This window comes from Phaethon lepturus, unplaced genomic scaffold (genome assembly GCF_000687285.1).
Source record: "Phaethon lepturus isolate BGI_N335 unplaced genomic scaffold, ASM68728v1 scaffold47686, whole genome shotgun sequence".
Taxonomy (NCBI): domain Eukaryota; kingdom Metazoa; phylum Chordata; class Aves; order Phaethontiformes; family Phaethontidae; genus Phaethon; species Phaethon lepturus.
The window spans coordinates 17,052-39,281 of record NW_010549274.1 but is presented as its reverse complement, the minus strand read 5'-3'; the positions used below and the strand labels follow the sequence as shown (position 1 = coordinate 39,281).

The 22,230-nt window shown below is 38.2% G+C and overlaps 1 protein-coding gene across 1 annotated transcript in view; it reads left to right on the top strand.

The window, feature by feature from the left end:
* Positions 1-22,230, top strand: part of WHSC1L1 (Wolf-Hirschhorn syndrome candidate 1-like 1) — a 34,862-nt gene that overhangs the window by 692 nt on the left and 11,940 nt on the right. The window contains 14 exon segments of the mRNA XM_010290213.1: positions 1-49; positions 3,620-3,688; positions 4,141-4,300; positions 4,738-4,892; positions 5,720-6,223; positions 7,031-7,157; positions 11,094-11,194; positions 13,638-13,683; positions 14,264-14,394; positions 14,961-15,089; positions 15,760-15,886; positions 16,295-16,492; positions 17,082-17,252; positions 21,535-21,684. The exon segment at positions 1-49 is cut by the window's left edge and continues 20 nt beyond it. Of these exon segments, the coding sequence (XP_010288515.1) occupies positions 1-49; positions 3,620-3,688; positions 4,141-4,300; positions 4,738-4,892; positions 5,720-6,223; positions 7,031-7,157; positions 11,094-11,194; positions 13,638-13,683; positions 14,264-14,394; positions 14,961-15,089; positions 15,760-15,886; positions 16,295-16,492; positions 17,082-17,252; positions 21,535-21,684 (2,117 nt within the window).

The following is a 22,230-nucleotide window of genomic DNA, read 5'->3' as shown; positions in this document are numbered from 1 at the left end:
AGAGCGCAAGTCGCACAAAATTCCCAAATTAGAACCAGAGGAGCAAAATGTAAGTGGAATAATAGTTTCAGCCATCTGTATATCTGATATTGTTGATGGAGTATGCATCTTTGGCAGTGTTTTTCCTTACTTAGTTATATATATACACTTAAAGTCATGAGGCTTTATTACTTGTCAGATACTCAATATTAGGTTGCTAGGAACTGTATTTCTAGGACTACACAGTTTGAGTTAAAAGACCGAATATGAAAAATAAATGTTAGAAAAGGTTATATAGCATTTTTTAATATTACTTAGTGTTTTGGCATGTTCAGACTTTGCTATGCTTTGGACAGTGTTGAAGTTTTTGGCCAAAAGCATACAAGCATATGCGTACCTAAAATTGCCTCTCAGAATAATGCTGGCTTATTCAGTGGAAACTCGGGTTACTTGTAGTATTCAGCACTGCAGCTTTTAATCAGTTTTGAAAGATGTTCTAAATATTGTGATGGTGTACAAAACCCAAGAACTGTGTTGCATATGTAGAAAAACAGCAGGCAAATTAGAAGTACCAGTTGACTCAGCAAACTTTGGAAAAATTCAACATTGATGTCTGTTACCGTTTCTGTCCAGTTTTGTAATATGGTTGTACATATTATATACACAGTGTGTATGTGTGTGGTCTTTTAATTTAGATGCCAGGAAGTAGAGACACCAAATTACAGGTCTTTGGTACTCTCAGCCATTCTTTTTTCTCAGTTTTATAAGCCACTTCATTCCTTCTGTTTCCTTTTCTTTTGCTTATTCCTGACAACTCTCTGATACTGGTTTCTGCATTTTCCACTTTGAGGGGAATGGGTAGCAGAGACGGGTGGCAAGTTCAGGAATGGGGAAGTTGCTCTATCAGGCCAGGACAGAAATTGCTCAGGCTGGGCTGTTACAGTATATATCTGAGTTTCTTGCAAATTCCCCTTGAGACTTTGGTAGGTTTGGGAGAAGATCCTGTCCTGTAGGGATCAGGACTCTCATCTAGTATAGCAGGTTCATATGCTTGATGTAGTGGTGGTGTTATTTTTAATGAAAGACCTGCTGATTTCACATACACACCCCTTAGCAGGAATATTTACAATTTTTGTAACTGTTACATCTCCCTTCTGGTAAGTGGACCTCTTCCAGAGGTCAGGTTGGTGATGTATCAAGGTCGTGAGCTTCTACTATGTTTGATTACCATAGTTGACTCTAATGAAGTTCAGAGTAAACATTGTAATCCAAACTTAAAATGGACTATCCAATTAAAATACAAGCCATCCGTGACTGCGTTTTTATGTAATTTTCTTGATCTCAGAAATGCTGGGTGAAGCCACTTTCAAGTGGCTGTAGCAACTGACGTGTCCAGCTGGCAACCTGCTACTGGGAGGCAGTTATAATGGGCAGGCACTGCCCCGAACGGCATGTCCCTGCTGAGAGGGAGGACGAGGGGTCTGTTCTCATGGTCAGCGCTCTGCTGAACGCCTCTGCTGCTTAGATGGTGTTTGTTCACCTGTCCTTTGTTTGCTGCTTTAATCATACATTTACCTCCCAAGCTTCACTTAAATCAAATCTCAGTGAGTTTGGTACTTTCAGAGTTCAGCTAAAGACATGGTCTTTTATTCAGGCTTTCTGGCCTCTTCTCCAGACTTCTGTCACCCCCACATCAGGCTGTCAGTTTTGCCTTATCATTTTGTCCTCCCTCTTACCAGGGACTCTGATTCTACTCTTGAAGCTTCAGCTGTGCCTGTCCCTCTCTTTGGCTGGTGTTACTCAGTTATCATGAGAACATGATCTTCTGTCTTTCCCAGTGTGCTGTCTTTCCCAGATGGAACTAAAACCTTGCCTCTCGGATTCCAAGTTCCGAGTCATATGTGTGATCCAGAATTCACCACAAGTCTTGGTCTTCCTTTTGTCCCCCTTGTAGTTTCCATTTCCCTTTCAAAAGGTGTTGTTGCAATAAAATCTTCCATGTTATTCACCCTTGCTTCAGACAGCAGATCTCACTGACATGAAGAGGATTTTGTGCTAGTGGTTTTTGTTATGAATTACCTAGTACAAGTCTCAGTTTCCTCCTCCTACCATTTGGCTTTCCACTATACTATTTCATCTTCATGTACATTCATCATGTACACTTTCGTCATCTTTAGTCTTAATGGTATGAGACTTGTAACTTAGGATCATTTTAACAGGAACAAACAAAACTTCTGGTACAACAGTTGTTTTACACTTTTATACGCAGGATGGCTATCTGAAAGTGGAGTGACCTGCAGTTGTTTCCTCATTCTGACACTGTAATCTCTGTGGAAACCCACTGACTGTGGGGAGATGTTCATACTTGAAAGGCTGATTTGAAATGAAAATGTTATGAAAACATTGTTGAACTTTAAGCTCCGAGTACTTTTTTTAAGAATAAGTTACTTTGCTCATTAGTTGTATGCTGCGAGGAGCTGGAAGTTTGCCATCAGCTGTAATCAGCTTGGCTTTCCTAGCAGAGGTGAAGTTTCCACTAACTCACCGTGGCAAAGAAAGGCTGGAGTCATCGCCATGCTTTCTGCTATACCAGAAAGAAATGATTTCTGCCCAGCAAATATTAACACGGTCTGTCTTAAATGATCTTTTTTCTACAGACAGCTCTAAATGAGATACTGGCCTATGCCAGAACTGACCTCGGTTGTTCTAGATGATGTTTGTTTACATGTGTGTTTCTTAGTTTTCTCTGAGCATGAAGTATTGATTAACATGGGATCTTCATTTTAAATGGACTAGGTGTAATTTGGATTAACAGCATTATTAGTTTCTCATTGCATGTGTCTGACTCTTCTTTTTGCTGCTCTTTGAGTCCTTTGACCAATGACTTCTCTGCTATAGTAACAGCAAATGTCTGGTCTCTGTCTCATTGGATAGCTCATGGCCTACCGCTTATCTTCTCACCTGCTGTGTCATCACACTCCCTATCATGGCCACTCCACCAATGATGTTGACTTCTGTTCAGTGGTGATCCCTCTTCTGCCAAAACCTTTTCCTGTCCTACTTTGCCAGTGACTGCATGTGTGCCTCAGTGTGGCTTATAAATGCACTGTAGGCTTCATGTTGTTGATATCTGATCCTCCAAATATATGTCAACTGTATGCAATTTAACATTGATTTTACAATTTTCATATTGTATATTTAATATTATTTTTGTAATCTAGATTTTGCAAATAAGTGGTATATGGTGAGACTCATCACATTACTATGGATATCCTTCGTATGTTCTTCTGTGTTTCTTTGAAGTTGTATATTAATTTAGCAGAAAGTTACTTGGGTTTACTGTCCCTGAGTGTATGATGTTCTATCACCTCTTACAGGAGAACATTGTTCTTTGTAGGGTGATGGTAATGTAAATAGTATAGGGGAAAAAAGGTATTTTTTGATTGTGATGCTACTATGTTTTGAATTGGGCATAAGGAGTTACCATATTTTCTGGGTTCATGGTTGCCTTTCTCTCTGCGAATTATTTTTTTTCTGCCTGTTTTCATTATTATGCCAAGTTCTTTCGTTTGTTTTAGTGTCCCCTTACCTTGTTTGTGTTTGTTTTCCTTTTTTCTCTTCATTGTTACCCATTTCCTAGAGACCAAATGAGAGGCTTAGCATGCTATCAGAAAGACCAAGAGAAGATACAGTGTTGGAGGAGACCCCGGTTAGTACATACACAGTTTTTGAACTTCTAGTGTGTTACTATTTTTAGACTAATTATTACACGGATCCTTTAATTTGTTAGATAACTCAGTTGCTTTTTCTTTGAAACTCCTATTAATCATTACTGTATCAAAACATCTCTTGTTGTCCTGTATGTATTGCTTTATTTTGTCCCAAAAGCAACATTCTTAATCAAATTATGAAGCAGAAACTTTTTTGGGGTGGTGATGGAGGTTGCTGTTTTGTGTCTTGGTTTGTCAGTGACTATCTTGTGTAAATCCTGGCTGTATGTAACTCCTTTCTGTCATGTTTTGAAGGAATGTTTCTCTCACATTAGAATATCAAACATCAGGGATACCCGAGAGAAAAATAACAAGTCCCTGTGGATAGTGTGTGCTTCTCTAAGCATGCTAAATTGTTTTCTGGGGCTTTAAGCTTGCATTTTCTTTGTAGGTCCAGCAGTTCTTGCCTTCTCTTCCAACACAAGTTGCCCATGACATCAAGTTTCAGGTTGGCGATCTGGTTTGGTCCAAGGTGGGGACATACCCGTGGTGGCCTTGCATGGTTTCATGTGATCCACAGCTTGATGTTCATACCAAAATTAATACAAGAGGTAAGGGAGGAAGATCTTTGCCAGAATATATCGAAGTGTCTGTAGTTGTTCCTTTATTAAAAATATCTTATCTTTGCACTCCCTTTGCAGGATGAATTCTGCTTGTGTGTATGCTATTCCTGAAATGTATAAAACTAGTACTTACTAAGATACCTCTACAGATGAGCCTGTGCAAACTAGGCTTGTGCACAGGGGCTCCCACTTTTCTCAAGTCAATGTATTTATGAGAAGACACTGATAAGTGTGAGAGTGTTCAGTGTGGGCAAGGTATACTTCTCTTCCCATCTTAAACTGTTCTAAATCTAGGCCCATCTTATTTCTAAACTTCAGCTAGGTACTTCTACATGCAGGAGTTGAGTGACGTGGAGGAGGAAAGCATAAGCTAAACCAGCAAAGTGATGTTGATAAAACTGCTGATTAGAATTTTTCATTTTCAGGTGCCCGTGAATACCATGTTCAGTTTTTTAGCAACCAGCCAGAGAGGGCGTGGGTGCACGAGAAGCGGGTTCGAGAGTACAAAGGACATAAACAGTATGAGCAATTATTGGCTGAGGCTGCTAAGCAAGCCAGCAACCACTCTGAGAAACAGAAGGTATGATGAACACTAATTGTGTAGAGGGTTGTCTACAGTGCCTGTGCAAGTGAAACTCTGTGGAGCAATTCTGAAACACTGTAGTACTTTACCCTGTAAAGGGTTGCCTGCATTTCACTGGCAGAAATGATTTTCACAAAGATACCGAAAATGTTTCCATACTCTTATGACTTCCATATTAAAAGGCTGATAGCTGAACCTACTTTGTTGGTTCCTCGTGATGGTGGTCATACTGGGCATTGGAGATCATTTTACATTTGTATTAGAATATTAAATAAAAATAGTGCCTGTGTGTTCGCTGTTAACCTATTCTTTGGCAAATATGGTTTTTAAAGAACACTCTTATAGCCCCTGATGCTAGCGGATATGTTCTTTTCCATTGTTTTATTGGAAAGGAAGTGTTAGCTACAGGGATTACTTACTGTGTAGATGGACTACTGCAGTTCATATTTATGCTAATCAAAATATTGATGTGGAAGGGAGAGAGTGTTTATGGAAAAACAAGGAGAATTTTAAAAGTAGATAAATGAGGATTAATTCTGTGTGTCATAATGGAATTATGGGCTTGAATATTCCCTGTTCTTGTCTTTAGTGAGGTTGTAACTCAGGGCAGACACTTTTAATTGTGATGGTCGTATGATCCTTCCCGAGTGTCTGCTTGTACTCTGAGGAGGGAATTCACTATCTGCCTTTCAAAAATACCCTGTAAATTAAGAACAAACTTCAATCTGCTGCTTGAGAGATTCAAAGAACCTCTTGATTGCATTTTAAGTGCTATGCATGGCAAAATCTTCAGTGTAATTAGGTGCTTGTCTCTGTTCCTTAAGATTCGCAAACCAAGGCCACAAAGAGAGCGTGCTCAGTGGGATATTGGTATTGCCCATGCTGAGAAAGCATTGAAAATGACTCGGGAAGAAAGGATAGAACAATACACCTTCATTTATATAGACAAAGAACCAGAGGAGGTTTTGTCAAAAGCCAAAAAGACTGCTGCTTCTAAATCAGACACCAAGAAGAACCGACGACCGAAGCCAGCATTGAGTACCCAGCCAGAACATGCCAACGTGGTAGCAGCATCGCCTTCAAATGCAGAGGTGCGAAGACAAAGCCAACGGAGGCAGTCAAGTGTAGAAGAAGAGGAGCCACCTCCTGTGAAAATCGCATGGAAAACAGCTGCAGCTAGAAAATCCTTACCAGCTTCAATAACCATGCACAACCTGGATCTTCAAAAATGTAACATGTCTCCAGTTGTTAAAATTGAACAGGTTTTTGCCCTTCAGAATGCTGCTGGGGATGGAAAACTCATCGATCAGTTTGTTTATTCCACTAAGGTATGTACTTTGTGTCATGACTCCTCTTTTGTTCATAAATTATCTCAAGTCTGTCTTACTGTGGAGCTAAAACTTGTGTCCACCAAGCTTTCACAATACGTGTTCCTTTCACTGGAGAGATTAAATCTAACGAAAGACAGATGTGACAAGAGTCTTTTAGTGCACTGAAGTCTTAATTTCCGTGCATCCAAAAGTCTCTGGCAGTAATCATTTTGGCTGGTGGCAGAAGAGCTCCCTACAGATGGTCACATTTGTGCTTATAACACATTCAAGATATTAAAGCTGTTTAATTCCAGCTTTCTAGTTGAAAAAATCCGGAAATTCTCTGTAAATATTAAAATCAGTGGATTTGTGGGAAATAGATGAGATGACAAAACTCTTAATAATGTATTAAAAACTAATAACAACATTTTTTATAAAAGACTTTTAAAATGAGTTCTGCCTCCTAGCTTCCTTCAGGTGCACAGCAGCTTCTCACAGTCAGTGTAAGGAAAAGGTTTAGGACTATTTCTCTGCCGCCTCCTTCTGCCTCTCTACCAGGAGAGTATTTATTTCATCCTAAGCATTAGAGAGAAGGTAATGTTTAGAAAAGTCACTGGAATATTTTTTTTTCCTTGTGTGTAAGGGGAGATTGAGAGAGATGGAAAGTTCTGCAAGGAAGCAGCTCAGTAGTAGATATCATGTGTATGTGTTGTCTTGAAGAGTGTTGAATGTTTCTGTTGTGAGACTAAGGAGTAGATCAATATGACTGTTAACAACAGATGCATAAATAAGTTAAGAGAATCTTTTCTTCTTTTTCTTTTTAAGGGAGTTGGTAACAAAACAGAAATAAGCGTGAAAGGACAAGAGAAACTTAATTCTTCATCGAATCAGAGAAATGAAAAAGCAGCGGTACAAAATGTGTCCTCTCCTGAAACAACTTCTGGGTCAACAGGTAGGCAAAATTGCAGAATCCTTGTCCGAGCTATAGCAATCTAGCATTTAAATTCAAATATCAAACCCAACATTTTCTCACTACTTAAAAATGATTATTAATGTCTTTCTATTTACGTAATAGTTGTAACAAGCGTGGCTGATAGAACACACAATAAGCCCAGATGCTTGAGAAATGCAGTATGTCTTTGTGATGTGATTAGCTGGTTTGGCCTCTGAACTTTTAGCACCTGCAACTTGCAGTCTTTAAGTCAACATGTTGGAAGAATGGATGCCTTGTGGAGAGCAGATGGCAAGTTGTTTTAGAAGACAACATAGTGGATGTGTGTTAGCAGAGTATTTTAATGGCTTTTGGCACCAAATGTAAAATACAACAGCTGGGATCAAAGGAAGAGAATCTGGAAGTGGCATAGTTCAGCAAGGAACGGCTCTGAATCAGGATGGGTGCTTTCCTAGACTTTGTTGTTGAGTTCCTGCATGACCTTTGTAAAGGATAGTGTTTTTTTTAAAACTACAAACTCCATCAGCAAAATGAGATAATGTTTGCCTTCTGAAGGCATTATGGGTGCCCCATCATAAAGCACCAAGTTTTGAAATACTATATCTGAGGGAGAAGAACCACTGAAGCAAGTAATGGAGCTTGAAACTGAAAAGGGAAAGCCTAGAACAAGCTATTTGAAGTTGAATTTGTAGTACAGTAGTAGAGAAGAATGAGAAAGATAAACTGGATGAGTGCTTTCTAGACATTTTTTTAAATGTTTTGATTTTTGAGAAATGGCTAATAGGAATTCTTCCAAAGGGATTGAGCTTCTCCCCACCAGCAGAAATTTGTCTGCAGTATGTCCTCTCATCATCCTCGAGAGAAGACAGATACCCTTTGGTGAAAGGGTGGAGGTTCCTGCAAAGAGTCAGTTTTGAGTCATCTTAAACTAAGAGCTTTTCAAGTTCCTCCAGTCCCTGTAGTGACTTCTGTTTTTCAACCACAGATTTTGTACAGGCCATGTAAAATCCATTAACTATCACATGTTTTTTACTGTGCTTTGTAATCATATCCTTGGTATAATCTCAAACATACTTAGTTTTACATTGGGTATTTAAAAGCAAATTTCAGGTTGCAGCAGAATACCTTGATTTTTCTCTCCCAGTAGGATGTACAAATGCTTATAGTATGGAAGTGAAAAAAGATGGAAGACTTAGTACAGTACACATGCTAAAAACCCCTCTTTCCTTCTTGAGAAAAAAGTCTCATAATGTTGCCAAGTGTCACTTCTGCTTTAACTGTCTGTCTGTTTGGTTATTTCTCCCTTTCCAAATGTAAAATAAATGAGATTCCAGGTCAAAAACCTCAGTGGTCAACATACGTTGTATCACTGTCCCCTGCAAATATGCTTCAGTTTCTCTACTTGTATAGTTTTCAGTAGTCTTATTATATACGTTGTTTTGTGGATGTATCTGGGGACTTTACAATACAAGCTGATTACTCCATATATTCTGGTGTGAGTGGGGTTTCCTCTGGTGTTGTTGACAGTGGTTCTTCTTTCCAGTTTTACTTGCTGTAGCTACTTCAGTTTTTTCCAAACAGTTGCTACTTTAATTGCCTTGTAGCAGGAGAGGTGATCGCTGTTTTGTTTCTCTCACCTGGGAACTAAAGGCTTCACCTTCACAATGGCTCTTCAGATGTAGGGGGGTGAGAATTCTGAGCCTCTCTTTTTTCATTTTCTTAGGTTTTTTGGATACGTAAAACTCCACCTGATAACACCCTATAGAGTGCATGAGCTTTACTTCAGTATACACTCCAAACAGTCACTTTCAAAGCCATTTCCAAAGTCCAGACAGTTATTGGTCCCCTCTCACGGAACATAACTGCGAAGTCCTTTTTTCAAATTTAAGGTCACCGGAACTTCAGAATACCTTTACGGTAAAGTATTTTACAGAATGACTCTGGGAGTCCTTATTAATAACCTGCAGTTAGATATACAGAATTCCATAATGCTGGGAAAATAATTCTGTAACTTGAAATCTGATAATAAGAGAACAACTATGAGAATTCGTAGTGCCTCTGGTCTCCACATACAGCTGAAACAGGATTGATCTGACCTGACCAGTAGAGAGGTAGATTGCTGGTCTGAAATCTGTCCTGAAACTCTGGATCAAAATATGCACGAAGACGGGATAGGAGCATTGTGGAGGTGATGCACTGGATCCTTGGAGAGCGGGAAGAGGAAAAAGTGCCCATTGCATTGATCAATATTGCTTTCAGCCAATATTAGATGCACTGATTCTGGAGTTTCTTGTCTGATACAGGGCTTGCATCTTATTTCCCTTTCTACACAGGGAGAAAATACATTATTGTTTAAACGAACTGTTTGATCACACTTGCTCAAATTTACTTCAAGCTGCTTCAGAGAATTTCAGCTGAACACAAAGGTGACAAAAGATGGCCCCTAGCTTTAGTGTTGACATCTATCATAGTTGTGTGTGTCTCTCAAAGGATGCTGCTCACTGGAACCAAATGTTACATGTGTGCTAACATGAAGGATGTTGAGCTGAGTTATTAATTTCTGAATTATTAATAACTCATTGCTATTATTAATTAGTTAATATGCTGTAAGGCTTTTTTCTCTTCAAGAAAAACAATATTTTTTTCCTTCAGAAATACAGCTATTGTTAAACGGCAACTTTTTCAACTAAACTCTGTTTAGTTACAGAGATATTCCTGAGCCACACAACCTTGATAAAAAAGCTCATCCCATTAATCAAGACAAATCCTCTTTTTTCCACCCCCCCCCGCCCTTTCCTGGAGTCCTTTTGAGAGGCTTTCTTTCAGTGTCTTATGAAAGCCTGCCTATCTCTCTCTAGATATTTTACCTCCTAACAAGAAGATGCTGATTTACAACTTCTAACAGTATATCTATCTGGCACAATAAGCTAATTCCTGGTCCCAAGTGTTTGTATTTTTGCTTGGAAGAATACAAATATTTTATATTCGTGTCTTTAGGTGAAACACCCAAAACTGAGAAACAAGAACAATGCTTCACAACAGATAATTGTAAATCTTCACATTTCAGTTTTCTGTCAGTACAGCTCTGCGTACTTTGTTTCAAAAGTTGCACATGGTGTTGTGTACATGTTTCTCAATATGCCCTTTTTGGAGGTACTGCAGCATAGAAGGGTCTTCTGATTTTGCTAACCTTAGTTGTCAAAAAAAAGAAGTAGCTCCTACTTCATCTCTTGAAATGTCATAATAACCTTCATTAATCTGAGTTTGTTTTCCATGGTAATATTTTCAAAAACTTGTTTTTCACTTTCATTCATTATAATAACACGTCATGATCACTGCTTGTGTTTGTGCTGAGTTTTTCTTCACCTCTCAAAATCTTCAGTTGTGTTGAGATTTCGTATTGATGGCACATGTTACAGTGTGGTTCTTGCTTTAAGTTTTTGTGTTAGCCAGTTCTGAGAGAAGGCTATCCCCCTGCGGAGCAGGGGCACAGAACTGGTGTTTTCAGTGAAAACTTGGAAGCTGTGTTTTGCATCTTAAATTTCTAGCTTGTTTTAGTTCAAGAGGTTGATTGTGGCTACCTTCCCATAAACACAAAAAATGGACTATTTGGTTAAAAATTAACCAAAGTGAAGACTGTGCTTGAGAGGTGTGTTATGAAAATCTGTTTGCCTTAAACTGGATTCCAGCTTTTTGTTTCGGTCTGTTACTAGTGTCTTTTTCTGAAGCTGCTCTCTCTGTCTATGAAATCAGAACTTGTTGTCTGCAACCACAGCACCAGTTGGCAAATAGCTTGGAACTGAATTTAAAAATAAAACATTCAAAAGTGGAAAAAGTCTTGGTTTCGTTACTTTATCTGTTGATTTGGTGTTGAACATCTTAGTGTACCTCAGAAATAGAAGGAATCATGTAATAGAAACCTTTTTTCTTCTTCAGGTTCTGTAGAAAAGAAGCAACAGAGAAGATCGATTCGAACCCGCTCAGAGTCTGAGAAATCCACTGAAGTTGTGCCAAAGAAGAAGATCAAAAAGGAGCAGGTTGGCTTCCTCCATGTAGAGAGTTAAAATATATTGTATTCATAAATGTTGTGGCTTATATTGGTGCCTTTTTATTTTTCTCCATTCTTCCCCATCGGGTTTCGTTTTGGACTATCCTTCATGAAATCCCCTTGTCAATACCATTGCTGTGACTCTGCTACTGGCATCTTCACAGTATCAGTCAGGCTATGGAAAATGGGAACTCAATGATGCAAGACTCCTAATGAACCTGCCATGTTTACTTTGAGATTTATGTTATGAGCAAAATGATCTTGTTTCAGTAATTTCTATTTGATGGAATTGCCACCAGGTTCTTTCCTTTTGCTCTTGATTTAGCTGCTGGTTTGTATTGAGGTTTTGTTTTTCAAATGAAGTTAGACTGATTAATCTGACCACTTTTGAAAATGGACTTTAAGAATCATTTAACTTAAAGATGAATAGTCAGACTTTTATGTTGGCAGACATCAGCAAAACAGATTTTCTGGGATATACTTTTTTTTTTTCCTTAAGTAGATCTAACATGTACAGGGCATTCCTTTAATCTGGATGTCAGACAGACAAATGTTGTTGCTTTAAAAAAAATTATAAAAAATTCCATGTGGAAATGAGTAGGAAAGTTCAGTGAATGGACATTAATATTAAAAACTGAATACACGTTTTAAACAAGTTTGTCAAAAGTTGTTGGTTCTTTTCCTTACATGCTTGCTTTTCCTTCTTCAAGGGCCTCTCTACTTGAAACCTGAGAGTTTTATATAAAATGTTTCATAGTTTAGCTTTTACCAGTGAGAATTTTTTTAAAGGGACAGTCAGGCTAATGATTTATATGGGAAGGGGAAAAATTGTTTTTATCTCTTTTTTTAATTCTAATTTATTCTTTGCCCTTTATGCTTTGTTTTGCACTTCATTCACTTCAGAGATTGAAAGTGGACCCAGTTGCTCTTTTTTACATATTTTTCTTTTGATGCCATAGCATTTACGTCTGTGTTCAGCAGAAGAATGCTCTAACTCTAGAAAGTTTCTTGCTGAAACTTTAAAGCAACTTAAATGTTGGGCGTAAGATACCTGATGTAGTCCCTTAAGCCTCTTGTCATGAGGTGTTGCAGCCTTCCTATTTTCAAATGAGTTATTTTATGTTTGTAAATGTTTCTTAATTTAACAAAGGTATAAGAACCAACAATATGAACTTCATGGATCCCAGTTAGCTTTGCTTGCTTATATTATCTGGCTAACTAAGACTATGAACATTAAAGTGCTTTTCTCAGGAAAAGTGTATCACTAAAAATTAAACACAGGTGCACTGTAATGCGTATAACCTTGAATGTATTAAGTTATAGTAAAAAAAAAAACACAAACTTACTAACTTCTTACAATTATGCAACAATATTTGTTACCCAAAGTCAAGTTTTCTTGCAACTGATTCCCAAATTAGTCTGCAACAACTTGGTATAAAATTATAACTGGAACAAGTACAATTAATGGGAAAACCAAAATGTTAATGCTACTGTTACAGTGACTAGTGGAGAAATAAAAGTGATTGTTTAGATTTTATATTTGTATTACGAAATGTATCCTATACAAATCCTTCTATTGTATGTTTTTACCTATTGTACAACAAAATAAAATATTTTTTAAAAAAATTATAGAATAATCCTTAAATATTTACTAAATGTGTTTCTACATGCATATGTAACCACATTGTAAAGAAGTAACTTGTAATTCTTAACCTTAAAAACAGGATTTTAGGCAACAGCTTTCTTCTATGATTATTATACAGTCGCCAAATTCTCACGTGTTATATGTACATTGGCAAAACAGTTTCTAAACTTACCCTTCTGATATAGGATCGAGAACTTGAACTGCTTTTGCAAGATTGTAAACTTGTCTGCTTAAGGTATACTGACATTGAGTTTCCAGCTGTATAGAGCTCTGCAACGCTGTGTGCGAAGTCCGACTCGCCATCGCTGGGCGCCTTGCAGCACTCTATACAGAGAGAAAGTCTGTTCCCAGGAGCTCAAGAGTGCATGCTTGGTGGAAGTGCCTTAAACGGCAGTGCATAAGTGTCTCACTAACCCAAGTGTCAAACCTGTTAAGGGGAGCTTGTGCTTACACAGGTGTGGGGTTTTACAAAAGCATCAGATTTGGCTGCCACAGCGAACCCCGCTCCTGCCTGCTGGACATGGATAAAGCTTTCCTGTCATCTTCATGCCCAAAGGGAGTGATTGGAAAGGACCTTGCTAGTGAACGTATGGCTGCCTTGTCTCCTGGCATTCAGAGTAGGCAACTAGGATTAAATCCAACAGGACAAGAAGGCTCACACTAAGAAGGGGATGACAGACTGCATCTGAGTTCAGAGATGCTAATGGCTTAAACTTAAATGTTTTCTTTTTAATACTAGGGAGAAAAATTCCTCTGGTTTTAACTGTGGATTTTCCTATTCAAACAGGTCGAAATGGTTCCACTGACAGCAGTGAAGACAGGATTGCAGAAAGGTGAGTTACATGCAAAAGTAAACTTTATTAAAAAGTTCCTGGCTCATCACACTTTGGCAATGGTTTTCATTCTGTGCAAATCGCAGAGGTCTTAATGTTTTGTGGTGATGAGCGTGATAGATGCTGATCTTAATTTCTCTTGTGAGGGTTTTCTGGGGTGGTTGTGCATTGCTAGTTGGAAAGATAGTGTTTGTTAATGTGCTGTAAGCACATAATAAAAGTCCTTTTTCTGGCTATTTCTTCACTTAAAAAAAAAAAAAAGTCTTTGCTTAGCCATATTTTAAAGATGAATGATGAAGAGGTAATCTCCTGAGGGTTTATTCTCTGTTATAAACAATTTAGTAGTTTCCTCCACTATGTCAGCATTTTCAGAAGTTTGTCAAAAGATCTTCCTAAGGAGGTTTTCAGTTAATTAGCTTTTCTGGGAGAATTAAACTAGTATCAAAGTTGCAAGCTGAAAATTAAGGCTAGCAAATAAAGTACAGTTTCAGGCTGTCTCTCATCTTTCTTTTTCCTTTATTAATTTTAAGCAAAACATTGAGAACATATATTCAAACTAATTTTAGTATGTTGTGTTAAGGTGCCAGCGAGATTTCAGACTCTTGCAAACCTTTAAAGAAAAGGAGTCGTGCCTCAACTGATGTAGAACTGACTAGCTCAGCCTACAGAGATACATCTGACTCTGATTCAAGAGGACTTAATGATTTACAGGTAGAGGCATATTGCTTCTCACAGGGACTTGTTCATTTAATCTGTCAGTATAATAGGCTTTTGAGTTGCATATTGCTAAATATGTGAACACTGTATTTTCTAAAAATTGAAAGTCTTTTATTATCTACAAAATAAAGCCTAGTCTTTTTCTTTCTAATCTCCTCCATTGTAGTGATATAAAAATGATACTACCTTCCTTTACAAATTTTCCTGCTTCTTTGTCTGGCAAAACACTTGTTTAGATCACTGACTTGGTTTGTTCTTTGTAAGGTTGTTAGATTCTTTGGGAAATGGGGGAAGCTGCTGTATCTTGGTGTAAAACTCATAGGTGTCTGGAAAAAGTAAGATGGGTAACTATGGGTTTTTTGCTTGTACGATTAAAAGATATGTCAAGAAGGCAGCACTTCTTGTATCATTCAAATGAAGTTCAGCAACTTTCAAGGACCTGTGTAGCTCTTGACATATTGAACGATCTTGTAATCAGTGGTGACATAAATGAATTTTCACAACATGGTTGTCTTTTGGAAGTGTCTTGTTTGAGTGCCTTGGATTTTTCCTCTTTGTAGGGTAGCTTTGGAAAACGTTCAGACAGCCCATCAGCTACTGCCGATGCTGATGCTTCTGATGTGCAGTCGGTAGACTCTAGCTTATCCAGGAGAGGAACTGGAACAAGTAAAAAAGACACTGTTTGTCAGGTAAATGATAGTACTGTAAAGAAAGGAATATTAAAGATGTATTGTCTATTTCTGTTAGTTTGAGCTGCCAAGAATTTTCAAATTATACTACTTTATTTTTAACCGTGTCTCATAATTTGACATCTCGGATAAAATATCAAGGCTTTTAGGAGTTTCATGCTCTGGAAATGATTCATAAGCCCTCCTGCATGCTAGAAAGCGGTATCTAATCCATACCTACTAGCATAAGTAGAAGCAGTAGATGCCATTGTCTGCTCCATTCTAAGATTCCAGGTGGTCTTTCAGGATAGGGCAGAGTGAGAATTTTCCAGTATTTTGGAGAGAAAATCCTGGAATCTTCTGGCTGGTTTCCTGGTTGATAGTAAGGGAACAAGCTGCTCTCACTCTTCAGGTGCATGAGTAAACAAGGAGCCCAGATGGATCCTGGAGTGCCTCTCCTATCTCTGTCCAGGCTCATGCTATTATAACAGCATGATGCAGAAAGTGCTGGGATTGTCTTCAGCCCAGAGACTTACCGGGTCTGCTGTGGGATGTAGGCCAGTTCTCATGCCTTATCTTAGCTCTGAAGAGATTTCAGCCAGTTCCTATTCTTTGTTAACGTCTGGTAGCCACTTGCATTTAAGTATGTCAGGTACCATTTATTCTCTGACTAGCTGTCTGCTTGTTTAAGATCTGCGAGAGCTCTGGCGAGTCTCTGGTGTCCTGCGAGGGCGAGTGTTGCAGCGTCTTTCACATGGAGTGTCTCGGCTTGAAGTCAATGCCTGATGAGAAGTTCATCTGCACTGAGTGTAAAAATGGTGAGTGTGTTCCTGTGTCTGAAAAATGGGGAGGGATTTCCCACTTGGCTGTGTTCTGGTCAGAACAAACTGCAGTGGTAAGTTTCTTGGTTTTGGGAGTGGGTTTGGGTTGTTCTATTACTTTTTTAACCTCTGAGGCCAGATTCTCATTTTCCACTTAGCAAGTACCTGGTAAGAAAAAAAAAAAAAGTAATAAACTTCTTTGGGTTTTACTTGGAATAAGGGACTTTTAGGTTGACAGCAATTACATAGTTACTGTGGATTATAGTAACCAACTTACCTGTTTGAAGAGAAGCTTGTGTTGCTCAAATTGGTGTAACTGTTCACTTCAGATTTTTTTTTTAACAACATCTGTATCTCAAAGAATTGGCCGTTACAGTTGGACTTCCTTATTCCTTCTTTTACAAGGAGAACATACATGCTTTTCATGCAAACTTCCTGGCAAAGATGTGAAGCGCTGTTCTGTCAACATGTGCGGTAAATTTTATCACGAGGCCTGTGTTCGCAAGTTTGCCACTGCTCTGTTCGAGTCGCGAGGATTTCGTTGCCCGCAACATTGCTGTACTGCCTGCTCAATGGATAAGGATATTCATAAAGCAAGCAAAGGTGAGAACAGACCTGACTTTGAACAACAGGCGGAAACTCAAATGCATTATCACAATGAGTATAACTCAACCTTCTGTAACGCAGCATGCAGCAAGGAACAAGGATTTCCTTCTTAATAAGCTCATTAGCTTAAATCTATCGTGGGTGAGAAAACGGCTAACAGCCTGAGAGCTATACTGTTGAAGTATACCTGGATCCACAACCCTTAAGTCCTCTTTTGTTGCTGGGTTTAATGGAAGCCAAGGGTTAGTAGTGCAAGGCCAAGGAATTTTTTTTTTTTTAAAGACAGTTGGTAGAGGCCAATAAACAATTATTTTTCAAGGAAAAAAGTATCCTTAGAAATTAACCAAAATATTTAAACAAAACAAGTAGACTCTAGAATGATTAAAACCATGTATTTTAACAGAGTATTAAAGTGGAAGTTAAGAGTTAACTTTTGTGAAACTTTTTTTAAAAATTTGTACATGTTTCTTTTTAATCTAGTACTCTGATTGGAATAAAAATCAGTCTTGCATCTGTCTGTGGTGTCTTCTACCATATCCTGACTTCAGGGTGACACGGTGCATTTCTCTGCATTTGTATTAAACAGGTCGCATGGTGAGATGTTTCAGATGTCCCATTGCCTATCACTCAGGAGATGGCTGTATTGCTGCAGGAAGCTTGTTTGTGTCATCCCACATTCTCATCTGTAGTAACCATTCCAAAAGGAATCACTCCTCATCAGCTGTAAATGTAGGCTTTTGTTTCGTTTGTGCAAGAGGTGAGCACACTTGTTTTTTCCCCTGTTTTATAGTTCTATGGTCACTTGTGCAGTTCAGTGATAAAAACAATGTATTTCATAAAGAATTCCTCCCTTAGGGCTCTCTGGGATTTAAATGCTGCCTGTGATTTGATTTTTTTTTTTTAATTTGATTTTTTTTTTTTGGTCAACAGTTCTCATGAGACTTCCACTTGCTATTTTGGTCCATAATATTTGATATTCAGAAAAAGCAATAGGTACTCAGAAGGCCTACTTGTTTTGCCAGTAGGAAAGAGGGGATGCCAAGCCCCCAGTTCCAGCCATTGCAAGCTGAGAATGGATGCTGTGTTATTGTTCACTATCTGTTAAGCAGAAGGGGATTCTTTCACCACTCTTAAACTTAAAACTGTTTAAATTTTTAAGGCTAAAAGGTAGGATTTACTCATGAACTAGAAAGATTCATTTTAATTTATAATTACCATCGCATTTGAGAACTTTAAAAGAAAAACATTCGCAATACTGTATAAACAGGTTTCATGCTGGGATTTTATATATGCCAAAGTTCTCTTTTTTTTTTTTTTTTTTCTTTTTCCTTTTCTCCACTTACTATGTTTATGGCTCTTAAGTCACTAGTCTTCTGACAGATAGCAGGTTGAAAAGTTTTGGTCCATCAGTTGCTTTAGTCGCATACTGCAAAAATAAAATTATTCTCTCAGATTAATCGAAGTGACATGGTTAGGTGTTTGAATAATAATATGTATCTTATACAGTATTTCAGAAGTTCACGTTGGATGTATTCTTTTCAGCAGCTTTGAAAGTTACTAATACGGAAGTGAAAATGAGATGAATCCTGAAGTTACTTGTTTTCACTCATGTTCATTCAGTTGGAGGTTTAGTATGGGAAAGATTACCTTGAATTTGCAAGAGCAGAGCAGTAATTAAAGATCTTTGAATAAGAAAGGAAAGATGGTGCCAGAATAATTTTCTTTCTACCTCTCTCCTTTCTTCCCCTTTCCTTATTTCCAAGTAATTTAGGAGCCATCACAAAGGATCAAGTTTAAAATAAACTATTTAAAAAATTCAGATGCTCAGAGAAAAACAGTAAGTTTTAGAATGAGCTTTAGGAAAGCTCCTCCGAATGTCTAAAAAGATCTTTACAACATGGTTTAGTGTTTCTCCTTTTGTGGGCTTATTTAAACATTTTGGGGCCACCCCAAAACAGGATATGTGTGATGTGAATCACATCAGCATTGCATAAATGTACACATGCAAATTTGACATTGATGTGTCTTTGTGCTCTTTCATTTTAGGTTTTTAGGTAGCCTTGTACATATTTTGTGTTTAATTTTGGTTGATAGTATTATTACACGTACAAATGCACAGTTTGAACAACAAAACCAAGCCAGTCGCCATGTCTTTGAAACAGAGCTAGCTGAAAATGTGTGGTGTAGCATTCTGTTAGCAGATAGATGCTTTGGGGTGTTCCGCATCAGATGCGAACTCTGAGAAAACCAAATACCTATCCTTCAACATTTTTAATTTAACCAATAGTTACATCCAAAAGCCCAACCTAAATATGTGGAAAGAAGTTGTTTGTTTTTTAGAGCTAGAGTAGAATAATTAAAAGCAATTTCTGTGGTAGGTAGAGCAGTTCCATAATCTTTTCAGCACTTTGGTTTTATGCTTTTTATCTCAGTTGTCTGGAGTCAGTCTGGTACCAGGATCAAATATTGGTTTATGACAAAAGAGTTTCTGTGGCTTTTCCCTGGTTTGAATGTCAGATTAGAAATGTCTCTTTGGAAGGCCCAATGGTGGCTTTATTCTGCCCCTGTAAGTATTAATGTGAAGAATTCTGTACAGTAGGATGATGTCTTATCCTTGCTGTTCTGCTCCTACATGAGGTAGGTCGTGGGATCTTAGCTGTTAGAGAGCCACACTGATGCAAATGTCGCTGATCTCAATTCTGAAAACTGTGTTTGTACTAGGATGTGAATGGAAAGCAATGGCAGGCTTCTGCCATTGGGCTTACCCTAAATACTTTGTTTCCTAACAATTTCAAAACACAGGCTGTAGTATCAAAATACATTGCACGATACAAAACAGCTAAATAAATTGCTTTGAAGTTGTGCTTTACTAAACCTGTGGCCAGCTACTACAGATGCCTGAAAGTGACTTAAGATGCAAATATCATAGAAGAATCTACTGAGATTATAAATCTGCAGTAGTTTTACAGATACATATGAAGGTGAATCTCCTTGGGGATTTTTTTTCCAAGTTTTGACTATTTGTTCTGTGACACAAGGTGTAACATAGAGGCCTCTTACTTCTCTTGGATTGAACCTATTTAAAAGCTTTATGAAAAGGATTACTTGCTATTTGGCATCCATTATATATATACACAACACAGAAATCAGAATTTAGAAGTAGAATTCCAAAACTGAATTACAATAAAGGAGTCTTACGCTTGCGGAAGATGCAGACCTGCATTTATTTCTAAAAAATAAATGAAGTGCAGAAGAAAATTTTAATGTGTGGGTTTTTTGTTTTTTTTTTTTTTTCTTTTTCATTTCACATTGTTTTTAGTAATTCTGCTTATACCTGAATCTAGCTTTATCAGTCTATATTTTCTCCTGGCAATATAAGTGACCTCTGAACCATGGCAGATGGAATTTGCTGCCCTGTGTATTCACTGAGTCTTAGTTAGGAGAACTTGAAAAGTTACAAACCGCTACCACTGACTAAATCCTCTGTATTTTACAGCAACTATGTACTTGTTCTAGAAAATTTTTGTGGGCTTTGTTTCTACTAGGCATAGCTGAAATCAGGAGCCAGTGTGCTTCACTGAAGAAAGATTGTGCAAGGTTTACATTTAGCAAACTCCCCCAGATGGGTTGAATTGAGTCCTTTGTAGTCTTATGTGGTCAGCATGAGGGACATAAGGTGAGGACAGCGTCTGTGGCAGGAGCACTGAAAGTACCTGCTCAGAAAGAAATGGGGAACTGAATGCTTTAGAAATACTTGGGCATCTGTATGTGAGAACTGTTACTTAATTAGTTTTAGTTGATATCGGAGGGAGAAACTTTGTATTTAGATGCAAAACATTACTGAAGTCAGAAAATGTAGATATGAGATAATCTAGCAAATACACAAACTTGCTTATCACGAGCTACTTGAAATACAGTACATTTTAAGACTTCTTATTCACCTTCCTGAAATATCCTTCATTAAGCACGTTATAGTTCACATAATTACATGTGTAGGTCATACTTGCTTCATGAATCCTCCAGAGGACATGCTTTCCAGGTAGGCTGATACCATTCTCTTTACAGCAGCTTTTTAGGCACCCCAGTTCAAAAGCTTCTCTACAGCACTCAGCTCTGTGTGTGTCCCACAAGGGAAAGAATTGGTGGCTATCTTCATAGCTCATCTTTCCTGCTTCTTTGGGTGTCAGTTGCTCTGTTCTTCCCATGAATTACTGGCCAAATGCTTCTGATCTGTAGCTGTGAGGCTCTCACCTGGGCTGCCTGGCTCTTTGGAGCAATGAGGAAAAACTCTTCTTGGTGAAGAAAGACAGAGAAATGCAAACACATCGTTGAAATAAATGCATGTAGGAGAACAGAGTGCTTGACTGCTCCAGAGTTTTCATTTGGTAGCTGTGGGAGGGCAGGGTTGGTGGAGCTTTACTTAAAAACAAATGGCATAGGGCAGAACTTTCATCCGTTCTTTCCTCTCTGGTGCCTTGCAGAATCACTGACACCCCCCTTGTTATTTTTTTTCCAACACAACTGTGAAGGCAAAACACTTCTATAGATAAGATCTTAGAGATAGATTTGTAGTAAGTGGGATGGTGAGTTCTTGTACCCAACATCTGCTTTTTCAGTTTGTAGCCCCAGCTAACAGCATGACCTTTGATGCAGTGACTGCCATCCCCCAGCTCTTCAAACTTCAGCTTGCTTTTTTCATTTGGGACAGAGGGTGGTTCACACAGATACAAAATTGGTTGCTTTTCTTGTGCTTTTCTGTAAATGCACGAATTAAGGGTAAAAGCACGATTGAGATTCCACTTAGAAGCAGCTTATTCATCATAGGTTTTTCCAGTTACATTTTAATTTAGTCTCTCAAACACATAACCTTTTTCCTAGTCAAGAAGCTTTCTGTCAGACTTTTCTTTTTCTTCATTTTATCTTTTTTTCGTTCACACATAAATGCATTAGAGGTGTTCATTTGATTTATTTTATTTTCTCCTTTATGGAATCATGGGTAGTTTCATTGCAACTCATCTCTTTCTGTTTGTTTCGTATAGGGTTGGTAGTGCAGGATCATTCAGACCCCCTGTTCAGTTCATATGCCTATAAGTCCCACTACCTACTGAATGAATCAAATCGTGCTGAGTTGATGAAATTACCTATGATTCCTCCTCCTTCGTCAGCTTCCAAAAAGAAATGTGAGAAAGGTAACCAAAATAGTTTCTTTCTCTTTAATTTACTTTCGCTTTTTCTATTATTTCTCTCTCTTTAAATCAAACAAGGAATGTCTGCTTGTCAAGCACCACTTATTGCTTTTCAGTAAACTTCACTCATTGATTATTGTGAGCGTGTGTTCATGTTGTTGGCAATTTTTTTTATTACAAAAGGGCTTAAAATAATTACTGTCACTAAATTCTCCTTGAAAGAGGTTCAGTCACTTTGTATCTGGCCTAGGCTATTCCAGCTTCAGGGAAGCTATGTACACAGCAATGGGAAGAGGTGGCAAATAGAGCTTGATATTGTTGCAGTACTTACCAGGATGATGGAAAACAGCTTCTTAAATTGATTTTATATATGGAAGAAGTGGGGGGATGCTCTGTTCCAGATCTTCTAGGTAGCTTATGCAGAGCCTGAGGGAAGAAAGGGGTTTTGAGGTTGAACGTGGGTGGGTCCTGTTGCCATCCAGTGGATGTCCGAAGGCAGCAAGGTTTTGCCTGTGTGTGTGTCCATCAGCCATCCTTGGGCCTCGTGTT